Consider the following 22,052-nt stretch of genomic DNA (forward strand, 5'->3'; position numbering starts at 1 on the left):
GCCGATAGCCCTTTGTATCTCTCAGTTCCTAGTTGAGGGATAGAACAATAAAACCTTTATCCAACTTCTCCCTTGGCTCGTTATCGTTGGACGGCTTTCGTAACTGGTTTATCGAGAAGGCAAAAGGGAATTTCAGGAAGACCGCACAATTGAGTTTGAAAGATGTAATCATATATATTCTTATCAGACGATTCAAACCTTATCATGAGCTGGGCTTGTCAAAGTCGATTAGATTGGATTGGATTCACCTTACCTAACTTGACTAATTGCCCAAACGAGCCCTACTTAGCTTCTACAATCTGAAGATCAACAAGTGGCCTTCAGGCATCCAGAGCCAAAGCTTCAAGCAGGAAGAATCAACATCCGACGTGGAGTCTCAAGCTCAATTTCAACTAGACTCGGTAGGAGATACCAACACTGATTCTAACACTGATTTATCCTCGGGCAGATTTCATCCTAAAACTACCGGGTACGTACCTACAAGACTTGACGTTCTCGAGTTTCATCTGAGATCGCCAGGTCGTGGGTCCAACAGAGAAGACTCGACTGGTGGTTTCAAGAGCGAGAAGTAACATTCAGATCGCCTGAATAGATCTGCCGAGTTTACGATCGAATCTACTAACTTAGTATTTATGGAAACCAATTTCGACTTCATTGCATATTCTCCAATTTACTCCCCTTCTCAGCATTTACTCGAGTATGGCATTCCATAAATATTAAGCAAGTATCAACTCATCAAGGAAAGACATAGAAATACCCTATACAAGAAAAAGACAGCTAACAAAAACAAAACCCAAGATATGAATAGGATACGATAGTGATAATTTATGAGTTTCAATAACTTATATGTATATACAAATCTCTTCCATTCGAACAAAATCACTCGACATTACCAAAATCATCAACTTCTCCCTTGCCACTCTCCACTCAAATTGATAATATCCCCAATCTCTTTCGTACAATACGTTCGTTCCGTTGGTGTTCTCGTCGTCCAACTTCTCTGAGCACGTAGTACACCAGCCTACGATTGAGGAAGAACAAGATATCAGCTCTTGGAAACTTTGATTTCACCTATGTTCACGTATGACTAGACTGACCTGTTGAGCACCACAATTCCTATGATCCCTTTCGAACAATTCCTTATGTTCTTCCAACCCATCCAGCAAATTATCTAGATCCTGGATGGTGCCTATCAATCCATCAATTGCGAAGATATTCTGAGCTTCCCTTTTACTCCTCCCGTTGTTATTACTATGTATATGGGATCTCAATCCGTCTACAATCGTTTTCATAATTCTTTTGGTTTCTCGTAATATCCTTGACGCATGGGTGAAATTCTTCCTTGATGCAATAAGCAGAGCACGAGTGATCATATCACTAGCTAACAGTTCCATTCGTCGTCTGACAATCATCGGATCAGCAGGTGTTGAAGAGGGAGGTGCGTTCGGAGGGAGAATCGCAACGGTCAATAAGACAGGATGGGATAATCGAGATACAGATCGACCAGCTCCTGGATCATGGAACGAGCAGTCCACTTCTACGACCGGTACCTCATCTATCAGGGCATCTTCATATACCACATCTCTGAGAGCATTGGCATCTCCCACTGATAATGTGTCTAATCCTAGACCTCTTTCAACGTTGAAGGGCGGTGCTTTACGTATCGATGATCCATGCTGACTACCTTCAGGTCTTGATCCTTCGATAACTCCGGATTCACTCGATCCATCACCTGAATATCTCTGTTCGTTGGACGATAAATCACCTTCTAGATCCAGTTCGACTAAGATCTCTCGAATCTCTCCATGTCGTAATTCTCTCAATTCGATATCTACATCTTTACCATTCTTAGATACAACAGCTTGGGTCGTACCTGATACTTTGGTGACATGGAAATCGTTCTCTTGACATGATAAATGTAATTTCATATTATCCATTGCGATCGACATGAGACCACCGACCACACCAGCCAGAGAATCTCGAAGATGATACCATTCCTTGACGAAAGTGTATGTACCGTGAGTATGGTTCGAGATCATCCACAGAGGTGAAGGGTCATGGGATCGACCGTATCCCAAGGCGTGGACTGGGACATTCGCAGCGTCGAGTCGAGCAGTGACCAGATCCATCTGAGCTCGTTTGATAACGTCCGAAGTATCGCTGACTAAGATCATACCTGAAATGGGGTTCTTGGCTTTTCGTTGTAGGACCACATCGAGAGCCACGTTGACTGCAGTGACTACATCGTATCGTTCTTCCCGGCCCACTTGGACTTCAAATTCATCTTTCCTATCTCGCCCACTACCTAGAGTCTCCACAAAGGCTTCTAATCGTTTTCGAGAGTCATATCGGCAAGGAGAGAGGAATGGTGTCTTTCGGACTATGCCATTCACGCCCATCTCGCAGGTGATCAACGAGATACGATCTTTAGGACCGAGCAAAGCAAGGAGGAACGTCAAAGACGATTTCATGAGCTTCACTTTCAGGGGTAGTTGATTGTTATTTGATGATGGAGCGGGAAGGGAGAGAACGACAACTAGATCGACGGGTGTGTGGATCGGTCCAAGGGGTTGTTCGAATGCCAAATCACCGGGCGAAGGTTCGTTGTGAGCGAAAGTTGAGATAGATGGGGTAGCTGCATATCCTGCTGTGGAAGGTGAGGTCATGTCGAAACCCATTCCGTACAACGAGCCGCCAGCAGAAGAAGGAGCATTGGCTGATCGAGGACCAGAGGGACCCATCAATCTGGCAGCTTTGTTCTGAGCACCTTTGACTTCTTCCAAGAGACGATTGATGGTTGATCTCCAGGTTTCATAACTTGACCTATCCTTGAAGCAGAGAATGAAAGAATCCAGGGATTCATCTTCCATCGTAATCGTCAAGCTCAATTCACCTTGCACGGATGTATCTATAACCTTCTTCACATGCCTAACGTATATCCTTCCCTTCAGCTTGAGAACACCTCGACCGTGATGGGATCCTCCAGAATGATCACTTCTTACTGAGGATGAAGAGGAGAAGATGCCTCTGAAGCCAGATTTCTTCTCTTCGGACACACAGATCAAAGCTTCTTGGAAAAGGTATACGTGGAACTCTCTGACCAGTTGACCTTTCCTTACGCAGAGCAGATCGAACAATCTTAAGGAACCAAGTTGATCAAGACCCGAGGTTTTGTAATCCACAACTCGATGTTTGAGATCGTGCACGACGTGAGCGAAAGGATCAGGAGTTGATACAGGTCCACTACGAGCGGTGGAAGGTACGATGGATGAGTCAGAAGCTGATCGAGGTGAAGGTGGGAGTTGAGGCGAGAATTGATCTTCCGCTGAAACAGATCTTGTCATTCCAGGTGGTCGTAAGCTTGTTGAGTATTTACCTCGATCACCTGCAGAGGGCACTTCCACAGTCACCATGGCTGTAATAACTTGTTTACCTTTTCGATGACCTTTGGCGATCGAGGGGAACTCGGATCGGATGGAGATCGATGGAACTACCACTTTCGACTGAGAAGACTCGGAGTGCATTGAACGAGATAGGCCGGTGTTGCCATTTTCAACAGGATCATCCGCGTTGGGGTCGGAGGGCGCAGGCGATGTATTCTGACCTCTTCCTCCAACTGATCGGGCTGACTGAGCGGACTGGGAGGATTTTGGAGTGCCGTTTTGACCAGATTGGCCCATCAATACAGCGAGTTCTGGACGATGCGATTGGATCAGTCATTGCGACATCGACTATGTTATGCGTTAACTCACTATCTCGCTTAGTAACTCCATCAGACATCTTCATGGGTTGTCTACAAACACCGCAAACTCCAAGAACCTTTTTTGATCCTTCGGGAGGTACATCCCCATAGACAGTGACAAAACATTCCTAAATCCAACAGTCAGCTGGGTCAACATTTTGATATGGCATGGAGCTGACTCACCTCATGTAACGCATGTCCACACTCTGGTACGATATGAGGTTTTTCACCTGGTAATCGATATGTAAAGCTTAGGCTTTCTACACAGACAGGACAAGTCTCTTCATCATCTTTATCATCCTCCGTCGAGACCAGAGCAAGTTGATGGGTAGGTTGAGACATCTTATATTGTTCAGCTAGGTTGGGTGATGATCTCGAGCTACTTAGTGACGGATGCTGAAGTGATTCTGATCGCTTTGGATGTTGAGGCGATAAGAAGTTATTATGGGATTTACTAGTAGGTATAATCGGTGAAGTTGGTCGCACAACGGCGTTGGCGAATGGATGAGGTGCACCTTTACTATTTGTCGATTTACCTGAATGATTGGATGTGATAGTTCCAGACTGTGAATTGATAGTACCGGATCTTTCTCTTGAGAAATATCCTTTGGTAGGTGGTCGATTCACTAATGTATTTGATGAAGACTGGCTGTTTAAGGTTTGAAATCGTTGATGATTCGGTTCAGTGTTCTTGATACCAAACTCGTACTGGTCTTTCTTGGCTTGATCTTGATCGAGTTGAGGCTGTTCGCCGAAATCAACACTGTTTTCTTCTTCGAATACAGTAGATATATCAGGTTGCCCGCCAAACTGCCAGTGCTGCTGTTGATTGTGACCTCGGTAAGATGAAGAATCTGTGGTAGAATAGGAATAGATTGAACTCCCGCTCGATCCGGAGAAAGCGGTATATTTCGAGTTCCTCCTTGAACTGCTGGATGAGTTGGAGAAATTACCGTAGGATGGAGGTGGCGATAGAGTATCGAGCGGGTCGACTCCACTGTGACGGGAATTATGCCCACCCGAAATGGTGGTAGAGATGGTCCGTGTTGAGTAAGGAACAGAAGGTTGAGCCTTGTGATGTTGGTACGGTATATTCTTGGAGGATACCGATTGTGGAGGGTGAGGGTCAAGTGAGTCTGTTGGTTTGGGATGGTACGATATGGTGAGTGTATCAGCAGATATTCGATCGGAAAAGGTGGTCAAGGTAGGAGAAGGACAGCGCGGTAGTGTAAGGGGAAACAGAGTGAGATGAAAGGGAGATGGTGAAGCAACACAGAGAGAGAGAGAGAGAGAGTAGAGGTGAGTGTACGTACCTTGATTATCGTAGGATGCCCAATCCCTTTCCCTGCCTTGTAGCTGATGCTCACCAAACGGCATTGAATCGTTGTCCTCGTCCTTGTCGTCTGAAACGTTGTCGTTGCGCGTTGAGAGGACAATAGGAGGTTGTAATGTCAGATCGTTGTTTTCGTTTATTGTTCTTTCCAATAGTGTATCAAACTGATTCGCGTTATCGTTATTGTTATTATCATCAGTTGTAGAGGTGGGTACAGTTGTTGACGTCGTAATCAGTCGTGATGGGAAAGACAATGGAGGAGTGGAGCTTGAAGGAGGGGCGATGTTTCTCGGTATCAACGGCGTGAGCGGAGAGTCAGAGGACGAGGATTCAAATCCAATTTGTTTTTCTGTGTGTCGATCAATCTTGGGTGTGTGTATATCGATTTCAATCTTGTCTTGCTCTTGCTCTGATTTATCTAATGTCAAGGAATCAGGTGCAAGGAAAGGTTGTACACCAGGAGTGGTAAGGATAGGAGAATTTGAGAAAGAGGGATGAGGTGAAGGTGTCAAAGCAGGTGAGGGAGGACAATAAGCAGGTTGAGATGAAGTTGATACAATCGATATAGGGGTTATCCTACCATCCTCATCCTCCTTTTCGTCTGAAGAAGTGTCGTGTGGTTGTGGGTCAGTAAGAGTTTTATTGGTTGAGTGAAAGGGGAAACCAGGGTCGGTTGGTGAAGAGTCGAGATGGGGTGGTTCCTCCCTGTTAGGTGGGTTTGGGAAAGGGAATGATGAGTTTGTGAAGGTGAATGAGAAACGATCCGTGTCACAAGGTGAGCTTGGTCCACTAGGGATATCTTCCCTATAGCTACTACTGCTGTTACTTTTACTTTTACTCTTGCTGTTGTTACCCTGGCTGTTGAGAGAATCACTTTCACCCTCCTTCCAAACTACCATATTATTGTGCCATTCCTCTTCGATATCAACCTCATTTGAAACATCAACATCATCGAGTGGTTCAAAAATTCCTGTTATTTCGGATATAACCTTGTCCGATAATTGCAATCGTTGATGATCTCCTTTACTATAACTACTCGTAAGCATATGACTAGTGGCGGTAGTGATGGACGAAGAGGTCGTTGCGCCCTTTAATTGTCTTGACGACCTGATGGTTGATCTTTTACTTCCGACGCTATTCCTACTACTCGCGTTAGATCCCAATGATAATGCTCTGCGCAGTCCCTTCCAAGGTGAGGTATTGACGTTATGATCACCAAAATCAAAGGACGATTGACCCTCGAGGGTTTTGAACGACATAGCGGGCAAAGGTCAAGGTGATGACTGCGTCCGTTTGAGTCTAGGCCTAAGATCAGACTGAACTTTCGGACCGATGTGACTGCGTGAGTGTGAGTGTGATCCGAGCGACGATGGTGAGAATAAGTTGATAAAGCTTGCACTTAGTCGTGTACTGTGTGCTCTGAGGATCAAAGGTAGAGAAATCGGTACAGAGTTGTGGATGTGAGTCGATGGCTCGTGCTCGTGCTTGTGGTTGTGTGTGTGGTGTCTGTCTGCAAGCGGAGGAGGTTGGATTTCAATGTAAGATGAGGATGGGGTGTCGATGGTCTGTGCGTCGATTTGGGTGATTGTGGGAATTGGTAGATCAGATTGATCATCAACAATGATTAATTCTTCATGTTTGTCTTCTTGATCATCTCGCCTACTATGATTTTTCGTTGACACAAACAGGACAGATGTCAACATCCAACATCAGAAACGAGAGAACAATAAACACTTAAAGAAGTGTTTCATCGTTACATGTAACCAAGCCTTGACACGTACCTTCCATGACAACCTCCGAAACCGAAATCCAAATCCGAAATGCTTTTCTCTTCCTCTTCCTCCTCGAGTTGAATATCGAAAGAGACTTCCAACCCATCTTTGATGAATGGATATTCCAGATTGGGCAATGGTAGCTCTAGTGGATCTTCCAATTTTCCCTGGTTTGGGACCGTTGGGAATATCGGTGAGGGTGAAGGCGAAGGCGAACGAGGTACATCGTATGTCGACGTCGGGTGAGAGGGCAGGAGGAGGTAGGTCATATTGGGGAGGGGCGCATCTTACGACAGGACAAGACGAGACAAGACGAGATATTCGTTATACTTGTCAAGCAAGATGATAGGTATTTTGTTCTTTATTGTCTGATGAAACGCATGTTGACAATAGACAGCCAAGCTTGTTCTTATTGTTCTTCTCTTGTCAATACGGTCAAGAGAACAATAAGAAACGGTGTAATACTTCACTTGATCATCTTTACCCTCGGTTGGTCTTCGATCTCAAACGGTCAGACCGAACAAAGTGCGATTGATGTTTCTATTGTTCTTGAATTGGCTTTGTCTCGTCTCGGAAGTAACACTCCTGATGGCTGTAAGTTGCTGCAAGAGAAGAGCACGAAATGAAGATTAATGGGTAATCTGATATCAGGGACCATCAAAAAAAGAACAATAAGATCATCCTCTTCCGAATTCAGGAACGAGACGAGTTACTTCTTACTGCAAGGGGTAATTTAGACTCGTCACACGTGAATTAACTCTAAATCGCGGAGAATATGCATTGACTAACTAACTACGATCACTACAGAATGCTGACTGAAAGGCATTCGGTTACCACATCATTTGATGGCTCGAGGTTCGAGGAACTGACTAATTCGCGCAAGTGCAAGTAGATCCGCTAGCTGAGGACGAAGAAGTCGACTCGGTATCATCAGCATCAGCGACAGCAGCGTTATTCGCAGCTTCACCTCCTCCTACGGCAGCTTGTGAAGTCTCTCCAGCGGAAGCTTCGTCAGTGGCGATGTTCTTGTTCAATTTGGTCTAGAAATCACGAATCTCCACATATCAGCTGCCTGTATTAATAGCTTTACTAAACAGACAATCCTTACTTACCGTCTCTTCATCAAGTTTAGTAGAGCTCGCATCATCACCTTGGGCAATCTTGATATTCAGTACTTGACTAAAAGCAGTCAACTTGAGGACTCTATTTATATGTTATAAGGATCAGCTCCATCTCAAGTCACTATCCAAAGAACGAAAGGAAATGAAGGAGTGAGATAAACATACTTGTTCTTGATTTTACCCACTTGCAACGCATCAGCTTCAGCACCAGTGGCAGCGTCGATCTGAGGATTGAACAAATCTGTTTCGGCATCTTCTGCCGCCTATCAAGTGAAAAATGACAAAATATACCCGAGTTTCGTTGTCAGCTTTCTTGAGCAGAAATCAACTAACGGTGAACTATATGAGATGCACTTACCTCCCTCATAGTTGACATGTTATCTAAACTAGTCGCATCAACAGTCGAAAGGTCACATCCACCAAATGGATCTACGAAGATCGCATTGGCTTCTGCAGCTGCGTTTCCAGCTACTCCATCGGAAATTTGGAAATCACTGGAAAGGTCAAAAAGAATCAGGGCCTCATCATATACAAGGGGGAGAATACTACAGTTAACTATAGGAGTCTTTGGGATAGGCATAGGTACTGATTATAGATGAATTGGGATATGGAATACTCACGCATAATCTTGTAAAGCGAATGAAGGACATTGTCCACCTTGTCTCTTGATTCTATTCGGTTGAGGTCTGGCCGATACAGATACTGAACCGAGGAGGAGAAGAGGGAGTAGGGTCAAGAGTTGGTTGAAGAGCATTTTAATAGATTTGGGTAGAATAATCAATATTCAGTAGAATGAGTGATGGTAGGTGGTAGGTTTGAAACAACTAAGTTCAAGCAAGTGAATTTCACGAAGAAAAAAAAAAAGGCAAAAAAGAAAAAAAAAAAGGTTTTATATAACGATGAATAGGGTTGAAAGGTGAGAATAAAGACACAATAAATTCTCGTCGAAGACGCCAGGTACTCGACAGAGATAGTAGTAAGAAAGATGTATAAGGATTTATTTGGTTGAGAGTCGAAATGAGCAGCACAGCTGATGAGGAAGGAAAGGAAAATTCGAGCATGGAATGATGGTTTATGTATCTTTACTCTTTCCTGTTACTCTCTTTTGGACTTGAGCTTCGACAGGACTGATTAGAGTTTCACCCTGTTTGGCCTTGTCGATGGTCGCTCAGTGATTGATATCCGAGAACAAAATATCCCGGTGAGGATGTGACATCTTGCTCTTGGATACCACCGTCCCAACAACGCTAGGACAGATGACCCGTAATCAATTCGTACCTTAACTTCGGTGTTCCGTTACTACGTATCATGCACAAACATACATCAAACAGTACTACAACTCTTTGATACCTAAATATACAAAACATGGCTTGTCAACAAACGAAACATCTATATACAATCTTATATCTATATTAAAGAACAATTGACCTAGAAACATCGAATCCAAGTAACTACACGAAGATAATATCATCATTACCTCTACCTATACAACGCTTCATCTTGAATTGATGTAGACCCCCTTCAAACCATCCTTCTGACTTTCTGACCACTGACAACCCCCTTCTTAGGTCTACCCTGACCATCCGCCAGTCCAAGCATATCTACCACGCTCCTCTGATTTTCCTTTTTCTTCGCTACGGCCATGGCAGATCGTCGACGAGGCCTAGGAGAAGATTCAGGTGAACTAGTCGCCAAGTCAATGATCGAAGTGTCCTTTGATACTGGATTCACTTTATTCGTTCCGCTACTCATCTTTCCGACTGATGGTAATTCTTTTCTCTTCTCGTTGGATGCTTTGGTAGTCATAAAGGGATTCGTCTTACTTCTCTTGAGTGGACTCGGTTCATCCCTATCCCCAGTCCCACCTGGACCTCTTCTTGCATTTGTAGTATGATTCTCTTTCTCAATATCCTCATCTTCATTTCCAGGAAAGTATTTACTCGAACTTGATCTTCTTCTTTCTTTACCAAAATCAACCGCAATGGTCCTAGCGGTGGGATGCATTCTTTGTCTTTGCTGTTGTTGCTTTTGTTTCTGTCGAGTATGTTTACTTGGACTATCCTCCGAATCGTCATCAAGATCAAATTCAGCAACATCAAGATCCCTCATCGTAGTTCGAGATGGTAGGAGTTTATTGGGTGATCGTAACGAGTCATCGTAGAATGATGGCATATCCACTTGAAGTGATTCTTCTTCTTCCATCTTAATCCGATTATACTTCGACTGGGATGGCCCAGGTCGACATGCGTTTCTCAAGAAAGACGGAATGTGCGATCCTGATATCTCCTGAACACTTTCATCGACTCCAACTCGCTCGTCATTCCCATCACCTTCGACATCAGAATTCATCGTGTCATCCAACATGGAAGATCGGAGTCGGGCATTCTCAGCTTCTAATGATGCGATTCGAGATTTGAGTTCTTTACGATCTTCCACCTAGAAGGAACACATAGTGTTAGGCCTGCGTGCTTCTTATATATCAACATGCTCACCTTTTTCTGGAACATCTTAAGCTGCTTGTTCCTCTCCTGCAAGGTCGTTTCTTTGGATCGCCTCGCATCAGTCTCTTTCTTGAGTTGTCTACGTTCATATACGAAGCCCCCGAAATCAGCTCGACTCCCTGAGCGCTGTAGCTGATGCGAGATTTGAGCTATGTTGACTCACTCGGTTGCTTCTTCCAATTTTCGCTTCAAATCATTCTCTCTCTCTTCCATCGCTCTTATCCCAGCTTTCCTCTGCACCTTCTCCCTCTCATATTCTCTCCGGAAGATATCACGATCCTCTACAGCCTTCTGAACCCTCCTCTCACATCTAGCTTGTTCCTCATCTTTCACTTTCTTCGTTTCTCTTTGAATGGCCAATCTGCTCTGGCGATGAAGATTGGTAAGTTCGGTTTCCTTTTCAGCCAGTTTAGCTCTGAGGTTGGGGATCAGAGGGTTGGTTTGTAAGGTGTGTCGAAGGTTTTTGAGTTCTTTGGTAAGGCTGTCAATGTAGTTCTGAAGTTGAGCGAAAAAGGTCAGTGTGATATTGCAGCATTCATGGTATATAAGGGAACAAGATGATAATTTGTGATAATCAAGTAATTGTTACTCACCTGTACCGTATCAAGTACCTTTATCCCTACCAAATCCTCTACCAACCCCTCACCTCTCCTGATCATACCCTCCATCTCATCATCTTCACTATCTCCATTCAACCCTTTCACCTCTTCCCTAATTCCTTTAGCTCTTCTCGCCAATCCCAACACCTCTTTGCCTTTCTTACTAAAATACTTCGACGACTGAGAGGAAGGTGGAGGTGATGAACCGATATTACTATGCTCATTCTCGCCAAAATCAATAAATAATCGATGAATTGAAGGTTGACCTGTCTCCGGATCGGCGAAACACTCCGTTCGACATGTTGGACATTCTGCAGGTACGTCTGAAAGACTTGGTGATCCATATCGTCCATCCAGACCCTGGTCTCTTGCTGCAGCGAGATATTGTTCGGACTGAGTGTGGAACCATTCTAAAATGCATGGTTCGTGGAATACATGTCCTGAAGTACCATATATCAGATCAACGGTCCTACGAGGTGATTTGATGTGGAGAACGGAGTGAAAGTGAAACGGAGTGTATGGTTACTCACCACAATCACATGTAGCTATCGGAACGGGATCATCCAGATCGTCTCTTTTGGTGAATAACGGATCGTAACATATCGCGCAGGTCACCTCTTGAATACGACTTCTGCCCATTCTAGGCTATCCGTATGTCGGAGAGAGGTGAATATGTCTCAAGATGAGCTGGATGGATGTTATCGGAATGGCTGGATTGGTGGAACGAGGAAGAGATGTGATTCCAAAAGATGGACTAATGTTTTCGAAACAAAGTCACAAAGTCAAAGCGCGCACTCGTAAGGAGAGAAAGGAGACGTCACGTAGAGTAGGAACGCGGAGATCATCTTCGTCTCCATGTGAGAAAGTGTGGAGACTCCACACTGTTGACATTTGTGGTCTTTCGGTGTGACGGTGTGCGAGATGAGGTGATCGAAGCTAGGACGAGGATGATGATCAAGCATGATTCAGTATGACCGACGGGACGAGCAGACTCAAAGGTATAGTATATAGAAGCCAGACAAGTCACTGATGTCTACTTACTCGTCACCCGCTTCCCATTGACGAGATCAGCTGCACCATCACTCACCATGTCAATCACGCAAGAAACACTTCATCTCATTGTCAATCCCGTATCAGGACATGGAAAAGGTGCTGAGTGTGAGTGATCAGTATCTTTCCCCTCTCTCTATATAGAAGAAGGCAACAAAGCTAAGTCATGACACTCTCTAGTCGCTGATCAAACAATCGTTCCTATTCTCAAACATCTCGCAATACCTCATCTGATCTACACGACTACCTCACCGGGAGATGCGGGGAATATCGGTAACAAGATACTTTCTTCTCAAACTGAGGAGGGTGGTACGTTGAATGTAGGTATTGTAGGCGGAGATGGCACATTCCATGAATTCATGGAAGGTGAAGGCGTTAGTGATGGACAAGTCAGATGGAATGTAATCTTATTCCCACTTGGTACAGTAAGTTAACTATTATACGGCAATTGCTTTGTTCCATTCTAACCTATAATGTTTTCATCATCGATGTATAAATAGGCAAATGCCTTATACTCATCACTCTTCCCGCCTTCTTCGACCTCCTCATCCCTCCAATCCTACAAATCACTAATCGACTCTCTACCTCCCCTCCCTCACTCTGAAGGAACCCTCTACAATCTCTTGTCCCTCTTCTCCTTCCTCACCAAGACAACTCCAGTATACCTACCTATCACTCAAACCACACTGTCTTCTCCAACTGGTGCTGTCGAGCAACTCCGCTCTCATGTTGTATTATCAACCGCATTGCACGCAGCTATATTAGAAGATTCAGAGAGGCTACGAGAGAGTCATCAAGGAACGGAAAGATTCAAAATTGCAGCTCAACAAAATGCTTCAAAGTTATTTTATGCCAGTGTCACCCTACAATCGCAATCCAGCGTAGAGGTCGAACAGTGGGATCCAAGAAAGGGAGATTGGGTTTTACCATATTCCATCAAGAACACCAGTCAACAGTCACAAACAGAATTTACGATTGAAGGTCCATTCTCGTACTTTCTTACTACCTCTACAGTAGATAGGTTAGAACCTCAATTTGTCATCTCACCTTTAACCTCTTTGAATCAATATGAAAATCAGGGGTATTTATACATCACGATAATTCGACCTTTGAGAGATCGTTTTATCTCCCAAGCTGAACCCGAAGAGAGGAAGGATAAATTGACAAAGAGGGCTTTCGAAGTAGTTGGTCAAGCTTATTCGAATGGGAATCATGTGAATCTTACTCTTTCTCAGGAAGACGAACTGAACAGTTTCGAATTGGAGAACAAAGGTAAAGGTGAACCTGTGGTGGAAGTATTTAGATGTGATTCGTTCGAATGGATACCCTCAAATGATAAAGGGAAGGTAGAGGGGTTGGAAAGTGGGAATGAAAGGCTAGTATGTGCTGATGGAGCTTTACATACTATTCCCCAAGGTGGATTGGCCAAGGTCAAGGTGGAAGATAAGAAACATGGGAAAGGTTTCTATGTATTTGCGTCAGTCGACCCTCATCACCGTGGGAAATAATCGAATCCAGATTAGAGTTAGAGTGATAATCGTACAATCAAAGTTGAAAAGAAAAGTCGATGCTGAGCAGATGACGAAAGATTACGATGATTTTTACATGTAAATAGTTGTATATAGATCAATATAGTATAGAATAGAATGTATGATATGTGAGTCTATCTTCGCTGGCATACAAATGGCGAATCGCATTGTGGTTTCTACTCTGTTCACTTATGTAACATCATCTCCAGTTCAGTAAGATAAGATATTCTTTCCTCTCTCCGCTTGTATCGTATCTGCTCGTCAATAGGTCATTCGCATATAGCATCCCTCTCAGTTCATTGTACTTCCCTATCCATCATCCTCCCGAAATTGATGCCAATCTACGCAGCATACCAGTCCAAAAACAGCAACGCCAAACTAGCCCCTATCAGAAAGACCAACAAGAACACCCTCGATTCCTTATTGTTATCTCTAGCTTTCTTTAATTGTTCTTTCGCTTTGTCCATCGATCCAACCGAGTCTATCGCTTCGGAATAAAGTTGATCGATCATCTCAGTTTGCTGAGTCAGATGTTGGATCAATTCATTTTGTAATTTACTAATTTCCAATAAACTGCTTTCTGCCGATAAGACTGTTGATAATGTCGAAGACATATTTTCTAATAAGATATTATTCTCATTTTCAAACTGTTGAATTTGCTCTTGACTTAGTTCCGATTCCTTAGTTGATGGATCTATTATACCTATACCTGATACTGCCAGGTGAGGATCTAATGATGAATTTGTAGAGAAAGCAGGATCATCTACTCCTACTATCACACCATCAGGTATCTTCCTATTTCCTTTAGAGGTGTTAAGTTGGCTAGCTTCCAAGGTGGCATTTGAACCGAGTGATTTCATTCTTTCCTGTTTACGCTTGAATCGTTCTTCTTGTAGATCACTGATTGTCGAGGTGAGTTTGGCGAGAAAATCGTTCAAGGTCCATAAGACTGATGCTCGATGGGCGGTGATTAGGGGCTGGAAGGTTGATGAGGAAGAGGAGGAGTCGAGAGGGAGAAGAGAAGGGAGGAAGGAGAGGACGGTAGATCTGGTGGATGATATACCGGATGAAGGTGTTTTGGATTTACGATCTTTATGGGAAATATACGAATTGATGAATATCTTCTCACTCCAGGAATTGAACAGTCTACGAAATGATGTATTGGTCCGTGTTTTGACTCACTTTGTTCACCAAGCTCCAGAACCCCTACTCTCTCTTTACATCTCCTCAGGATCATTCTCGCTCTCAAATCAATTTCATCCCTCTCCCTATCCGTGAGGTATTTCACTTTCTCCCATTTTTTCCACTCATTCATCTCATCCCCCGCTTCATCATGGTGATGGTTATGTGGTCGTCGGGACAGTGGCGGTGGTTCGATAGTCGAGAGATAGGGCTTACGAACTGATGATAAGAGATGAGAGAGGGAAGTTAAATGTTGGTGCTAATTTAGATAAACATGCATACTCACGTCAGTGTCAGTACGCTTGACAACAGACGCGAAAGGTCCATCTCACTATACGATAAGCCTCTTTCAAGAATTCTTCTTCGTCCTCCACCCCATCCTTCTCTTTACCTTTGCCTTTGCCTTTTCGAACTGGGTCGTTTGTCCTCGAAGGTGATTTTGACCTAGTCGAAGGTGGTAGAGATGAAAGTCTTTCTGAGAATATCGATTGAAACTCGGAAGTATGATTTATTGGGCCCATGGTAGACCCACAGCTTTACTCTCCTGCTGTCTCTTATTTATATAGGAAGTTGGCCCCGAATGAAGCAGTCAAAGAGCTAGGATCCATATTCTTACTTCCTTGTTATATCACTCACTCTTGTCATTTCGAGTTGTCATCGAACTGGAACGGGTGCCCCTCATTTCACTCAACTGGTGTCGTCATCACTTTCCAGCTTACACTCCCTTCTCCTCATCGTTGACGGCGCCACATCCCTCATCAAACACATGCTCCGCGTAATGCCGTAAGTCAGAATGAAGGTCCAAGCTTAGAAGGGGAGTCGCAAGTCCCGACCGAGTCCATTTCCAAGTTGATGGTACTCGAGCACACGGCCAAGACCGCTGTCCGATTTGTTGTTGTTCCAAGCTCAATCCACGATGACCCACAATCCATAATCACTGGTACAACGTGCACAGGTACGGGACAACAGCACTAGCAGCGTTATCATGCCAAAGCAATAGACTGCCACGAATAACAACACCAACATTGAAGCGATCCGTTATTGCATCGCATATCATCATCATCATAGCATAACATAGCATATCTTAGCTAGTCACCCACAGTCGTACATGGACATTCACACATACACGAGTGAGTAATGAATGACTGCATTTGTTGTTCAAGGTTCACTCTTACCGAAAACCATATACTTTAATCGCGTCTTAATCACAGTCTTCCACTCGGACCTTTTTTTATGTTCTTCCAAGTTAACTCTTGTGTCCCCTTGTTACAGACAACAGACAATATCTTGTACACCCCGCTCAACCCCCTCAAAAAAAAAAACGATTACAAAAGTCAGACGTACACGTAGCTGATTGCATGATTGTATGACCGTCCCTTTACAAAGACTCTGCAGATATCACAGAGCAAATAATCAAACCAGCCCGGCCGAATTCTCATCTCGCTCTGCCAATACCTTTAGAGAGGAAGAAAGGAACAGATAATCATCTCAATCATCGTATTTGATCCCATCCAACCTTCCTACTCACCTCGCATCAACCACGAGATAGTCATCATCCACAACATACACCGACATTCGATTACTGCAATCATAGAAGTAGAACTAGTAATATAGATGGATGGAGAAGAAGAGAAAAGGTTTAACCGCATTTAACTTGTAGAACACGCGCGCTGGATAATCCGACGACATAACATCCAACATCATACCAAAATCGATAATAACAATACGATCATTCTGTCTTGAAACTCATCAATTCAATCGACTACCCCATTCAACATCACAATACGAAATCACATCACATCATCTTATCCCATACACTTGCGAATCCTTCATCCATCACTGATCATAAATCATACAAGTCAAGTGAAACACGGCAAGCTAAAAAGAGAGAGAGAAGGAGGGAGATCCTTCCTTTCCCATGATCATTCAACACTAGCGCCATATCATACAAAGAAAACATCGTGTGTCTGTCCCCTCGCCACCATCACACGCTTCAGCAATGTCAGGAAGCAACACTAGCCCCAAGAGGCAAATCCGTCATCCCCAAGCATCATGTGAGTGTCCCTTCTCTTCTGACGTGGAAAAAGCGTCTTTTTGTTTCTTTTCCTCCAATCGTTCATTCAGTTCAATGCTGATGATATATCATTTTCCCTCTTTCACTCTTCCTTTTGCTTTTCTTTATTATCCATAAAACTCACCTTATACCCTGAACATCACCATCACCTTGAACGATGATAGATACTGGAGCTACACCCATGACACCGAATTCAGATCCTCACCAGCCTCCTGTTTCTCGCACGGTCGAATATCATCGACCATCAAGGAACAGTGCACACTACTCTGCTGGGACGGATGTTTCCCTGGGAATGGTCTCAGCTTCAGCATCGAGTAACACCTCGTCACCACGTATCCCTCAAGCTCCTCAGAATGGTATAGGCGGAGGTGCACCATCAGCCTATCGATCACCCGTCATCTCCACTCCCATGGGATTCGATTCGCCAACTAGCTTACAACCTTCACGTGCGGCACCATTACCTCCTGGTTCAAGGAGAGAATCTCAGAATTATCCTTCCACCTCATCATCATCAAAGCCATCCGGTGGGTACAAATCATCTACCAACTCACCTAATCCCAATCGATATTCGGCAGGTGCATCCTACGCCAACAACAACATGACCATGTCTTCCAACAATTCGAATGGGGTGTTACCACCCCCTAGACCGACTAGAGCAGGTACTTTACCACTGGGTGAACATCCAGGTGCAAGTGGTGGGATATCAAATGGTTGGGATCCAATGTCACCTACAACTTCTTCGAGGAGTCCCAATCCACAAATAACAAATAGCCCATCAACAATGAGCAGCTCTTCATTCCTCCCTGTCCAACAACCACCACCACTCCAACATCAACCTATCTCCGCACCTGTGAATCCCTACTCGACGCAAAATCTGGAAAAGAGCTTCGAAGATGCTAAGATCGGGCTGGGTGTTGGTGTACCCCTCCAAGTGGGTGAACCGAAGGATAAAGATCTGCCGAAAGAACCGGCTACGATAGGTAGGAATAGAAGTGGGACGGGGAAGAGCAGTAAAGATAAAAAGAGTGTTTTCGGATTTATGAGTGGTGAGTGAACATCCAACTATGTTATAGCACTGATCCTATCACTCTTCCCCTCTCTTGACTCTCACACCTTATGCCTCATTCCTCTCATGCTGCTTCTGTATTCCATGTCAACACTTGATCATACGAGGACCCACGAGCTGACGAGATTTTGTAGACCTTCTTACTACAAGTAAACCACCTGTCATTTCAACTCCTTACGATCCCATTCACCTGACCCATGTCGGATTTGACTACAACACCGGGCAATGTGAGTTCTATGACGAGACGCATGGTCGATCTTGACTAACTCTCGATCATAGATACGGGTATGCCCCAAGAATGGCAGAAAATCTTGGATGAAAATGGTATTACTCGCGCAGAACAAGAAGAGAATCCTAATGAGGTGAGCTACTTTGACTAGGGTGCTTCATCCAGCATATGCTGATTCGCTTGGCTCAGGTACTCGCTGTCGTCCAATATTTCAAGAACCGTGATGCTCAACAGGAAAGTCAGGAAGACGAAGTCTGGCAGAAGATGAGGAATGCCGGTCCTGCTCATACTCCAGATTCACCTAGCTTACCGCCCAAGGATATGGCAATGTCTAGAGAAGGAAGTTCGGAAGGAGGTGCACTGAGAGGCGATCAATTTGCTAATCCTGTGAGTGCGGTCGCGATCGCTGTGGACGCATACACGAGAAGCTGACTCGCGGATCGTCCGTAGCGAGCTGCTCCTGCTCCTCCCGCCAAAGCTGGCCCACCTCGAATGCAAGCCGAGCGACCGCCACCAGCTCCACCAGGACGATTACCACCTACCGAACTTACCAAGCCAGCTCGTCTGGCCCCTGGTCAATCCTCGTCTTCTGGATCTTTGCCACTTGATCGATCTTACTCCCAGCGTACACCACCCACCCATCCACCAAAACAAAAACCCTTGGATCGAGCCAATACCACGCGTGCACCTACAACTAAACCCTCCGCATCCGGGTCAGTACCAATGGGCAAATCTCATTCTCAGCAGGGTCAAGGTCAAAGAGGAGGTCCTTCACCTTCTGGATCTGGCAGTGCTGGATTGGCAAGAAACCAAACACAAGGAGGTACAAGTCGACAACAAGGTGGTGCCACGCCCAGAAGGAGGGACAAACAGAAGGAGAATGAGGAAGTTATCAGACAATTACAGGCTATCTGTACACCTGGAGATCCCAATGCTGTATACAAGAATCTCGTCAAGATCGGTCAAGGGTGAGTATGCTCAGCTGCCCGCAAAAAGTTTATGGCACGTAGCTGACGTTTTATGTCGTAATGCAGTGCATCGGGTGGTGTGTACACATGTCACGATCGTCATGGATACCCTGTAGCCATCAAGCAGATGAACTTGGAAAAACAACCCAAACAAGATTTGATCATCAACGAAATATTAGTTATGAGGGAATCGGCCCATCCGAATATAGTGAACTTCAAAGATTCATACCTCTGGAAAGGAGATTTATGGGTTATAATGGAATATATGGAAGGTGGAAGTCTGACGGATGTTGTTACGGCTCATTGCATGTCTGAAGCTCAGATTGCAGCTGTTTCAAGAGAAGTATGCGAGGGTTTGAGACATCTTCATTCAAAGGGAGTGATTCATAGAGATATAAAGAGTGATAATATCTTGTTGTCGATCAATGGTGATGTGAAACTCAGTGAGTGAACCGATCCATATCCATCTGTAATGAGTGTAATGAAGAATAATCATGATGGATTGAAGGCTGATGGTCCGACTATATTGTAGCCGACTTTGGATTCTGTGCGCGGATCGCTGATCCTTTACATACCAAACGAACTACGATGGTCGGTACGCCTTACTGGATGGCACCTGAGGTAGTCAAGAGAAACGAGTATGGACCTAAAGTCGATATTTGGTCATTGGGTATCTTGGCCATTGGTGAGTTCTTCACTTCTGATGCACTGCAAGTGATCATTGCTGAGCTCTATCGTATTTGCCGTTCCTCAGAAATGCTTGAAGGTGAACCACCATACCTCAACGAAAACCCCGTCAGGGCATTATACCTCATCGCCACGAATGGTACACCCAAAGTGAAAGATTGGGATAGACTCAGTACGAATTTCAGGGATTACTTGAAATGCACTTTGACGGTTGATGCGGAGGTCAGACCCAACGCGGATCAGCTCTTGAAGGTGAGTACTGTAGGATCATTTAAAGCGGGTTTGATTTACTGATGAATTTGGCTTGATGTCGTCACAGCACGAGTTCTTCAAACATTGCGCTCCTTTGACTTCGCTGTCGAATATGATCCGAGCAGCAAGAAAGGGATAGGAGGTTGTTTTGTTTTGGCTATATTACTTTTGCTTTTTGCTTTCCTTCGCGTAACGAAACCTTTTTCCTTTTCTTACTTTACATGATCGCGCTGTGCTTTACCGCGATAATTGATATATACCCTTTTTTATCCAGCCCAATCCAAGACTCTCTCTTTCTTTTCATTCATTGTAATCCAGCATTCTTTATAAGCTTTCTCAAATTCGAAATTCAGAATCTTCTATTCTTCTTGCATATACATTATACATAAACAGTAAAATAAATTTTCACTATCAGATGATGTTGATAGATAGGTAAATCAAATGGTACAGTATAAACCCAATGTATATAGAATAACGGTTATACATTTCGATAACTGATGTCCATTTACAAGAATGAGTGGGACTTGAGCACGGTACTGCTTAAGTCTTTCGGTAGGGTTTCACACTGCATCCTTTGTTGAGCTGGTGTTTGAGCTACATGAAGCCAGGTAAGTATGTATCTTTTGATTCGGAGTCTAAGGTAAGGTCGAAGCCAAGATGGGATACAGTGTTTGCCACTCGTCTCATCAATCTACATGTCTTCGTCCGACTTGACGCGCAATGATAGTAAACTGTATACTTTCTACTCTCTTACTGATATATCACCAAGTCTGATAAGCACGCTATTCATCATGTCAAATAATAAAGCTAAAACTGCTTGCATACCATCCACTTCAATGTCAAGATCATGGAGGGGAAATTCCTATTGAACCCTTCCGACTTGATCTTACTTCTCCCAAATTCAAATCCGATCTCAGATCTCAGCTTCGTCATCGGATGAGAACACGTATCGACGAAGATCGATTGAACGCTGAGGGAAGTGTGTGGGAGAAACTTCATGCAGCATGTGAGGTTTATAGTGACACTATCGATCAGATAATCATGAGACCATCGACATTGAGTAACCCTAATCCCAGCCGAGGTGAAACCGGAGCTGGGGATTGGAGCTCGATACTAGAAGCGGTACAAAGGGAATTTGAAAGATCCTCAAAGGGATTATCAGATCAAGATAAATCAATCTTATGGCAAAATATCATCGGCCAAGGTTACTCAACAACAACGATGACGATAACAGTGCGAACGATATTGAATCTATTATCATTTCCAAGAATTATAACAAAGCTCAAGAACTATGGTCCCAATCCAACATCATAGGTTTAAGAAAGAAAGACAACTCGTTCTCACCATCTTTAGCAAAGGGTATAACGACCTTTGATTGTCCATCTTACCTCCGACCGACTCTTGAGGATCTGATGAGACTAGAGAAGATGTTATGGCTGGAAGAGGATATGAGTCGGATGAGATGAGAAGTAGGAGATATTTTGTTGGTCAACTTCGTTCTGGTTCCGATAGGGAGTGGGTTTCAATAATACCTCTCTGCTGTATTGATCAACGTGAAAGCACAGTAACATGCCGATGACTAATTCTAGTTCTTTGGCAAGCAATGCGACGTGGCTGTCTTCCAATCGATCAGACGTGCTCAGAACCCGTCGAAGAAACGGTACTTACACTGGCATCGATCTTCGATGGCTAGAGGTAAATCAGCCTTAAGTGATGGGACTACTGTTATTGGTGAGGGAGAGGGAGAGGGAGAGGGAGAGGGAGAGAATGACTTTGATCCTGAGGGGAAAAGCGATATGGAGGAATATTATAAGATGAGAGCTGAATTCAAAGATTGGTTTTTGAATAACGGAAATAACAGGAGTACAACTTCGGAATAACATTTCAACTTAGTCTATTTGCGATTGCACCACATGATAACTTTCATACCATGACTCTCTGTTCTTA

At 44.1% G+C, this 22,052-nt stretch overlaps 7 protein-coding genes across 7 annotated transcripts; 2 read left to right on the forward strand and 5 right to left on the reverse strand.

The window, feature by feature from the left end:
• Positions 1-901: 901 nt before the first annotated feature.
• Positions 902-6,334, reverse strand: V865_004866 (uncharacterized protein; the record flags this gene model as incomplete). Its single annotated transcript, XM_066228641.1, has 5 exons — positions 902-1,021; positions 1,098-3,694; positions 3,753-3,870; positions 3,926-4,878; positions 5,056-6,334. 5 exons carry the CDS (start codon positions 6,332-6,334, stop codon positions 902-904), a joined length of 5,067 nt encoding a protein of 1,688 aa, XP_066084738.1.
• A 494-nt stretch (positions 6,335-6,828) lies between these two features.
• Positions 6,829-7,116, reverse strand: V865_004867 (uncharacterized protein; the record flags this gene model as incomplete). Its single annotated transcript, XM_066228642.1, has 1 exon — positions 6,829-7,116. One exon carries the CDS (start codon positions 7,114-7,116, stop codon positions 6,829-6,831), a length of 288 nt encoding a protein of 95 aa, XP_066084739.1.
• A 600-nt stretch (positions 7,117-7,716) lies between these two features.
• V865_004868 (uncharacterized protein) lies at positions 7,717-8,722 on the reverse strand (the record flags this gene model as incomplete). The annotated part of the gene is made up of 5 exons (XM_066228643.1): positions 7,717-7,887; positions 7,960-8,050; positions 8,134-8,231; positions 8,327-8,462; positions 8,589-8,722. 5 exons carry the CDS (start codon positions 8,720-8,722, stop codon positions 7,717-7,719), a joined length of 630 nt encoding a protein of 209 aa, XP_066084740.1.
• A 767-nt stretch (positions 8,723-9,489) lies between these two features.
• On the reverse strand, positions 9,490-11,707 carry V865_004869 (uncharacterized protein; the record flags this gene model as incomplete). The annotated part of the gene is made up of 5 exons (XM_066228644.1): positions 9,490-10,404; positions 10,461-10,548; positions 10,633-10,964; positions 11,063-11,508; positions 11,599-11,707. 5 exons carry the CDS (start codon positions 11,705-11,707, stop codon positions 9,490-9,492), a joined length of 1,890 nt encoding a protein of 629 aa, XP_066084741.1.
• A 449-nt stretch (positions 11,708-12,156) lies between these two features.
• Positions 12,157-13,626, forward strand: V865_004870 (uncharacterized protein; the record flags this gene model as incomplete). The annotated part of the gene is made up of 3 exons (XM_066228645.1): positions 12,157-12,226; positions 12,299-12,543; positions 12,619-13,626. 3 exons carry the CDS (start codon positions 12,157-12,159, stop codon positions 13,624-13,626), a joined length of 1,323 nt encoding a protein of 440 aa, XP_066084742.1.
• Positions 13,627-13,988: 362 nt separating this feature from the next.
• Positions 13,989-15,350, reverse strand: V865_004871 (uncharacterized protein; the record flags this gene model as incomplete). The annotated part of the gene is made up of 3 exons (XM_066228646.1): positions 13,989-14,737; positions 14,830-15,088; positions 15,162-15,350. 3 exons carry the CDS (start codon positions 15,348-15,350, stop codon positions 13,989-13,991), a joined length of 1,197 nt encoding a protein of 398 aa, XP_066084743.1.
• Positions 15,351-17,084: 1,734 nt separating this feature from the next.
• V865_004872 (uncharacterized protein) lies at positions 17,085-20,244 on the forward strand (the record flags this gene model as incomplete). The annotated part of the gene is made up of 9 exons (XM_066228647.1): positions 17,085-17,949; positions 18,104-18,196; positions 18,249-18,331; positions 18,388-18,585; positions 18,649-19,166; positions 19,233-19,609; positions 19,699-19,851; positions 19,921-20,105; positions 20,173-20,244. The coding sequence occupies 9 exons, from the start codon at positions 17,085-17,087 to the stop codon at positions 20,242-20,244; spliced, it is 2,544 nt and encodes an 847-aa protein (XP_066084744.1).
• Between the last annotated feature and the right edge of the window lie 1,808 nt (positions 20,245-22,052).

Source organism: Kwoniella europaea, chromosome 1 (assembly GCF_036810445.1).
Source record: "Kwoniella europaea PYCC6329 chromosome 1, complete sequence".
NCBI classification, from domain to species: domain Eukaryota; kingdom Fungi; phylum Basidiomycota; class Tremellomycetes; order Tremellales; family Cryptococcaceae; genus Kwoniella; species Kwoniella europaea.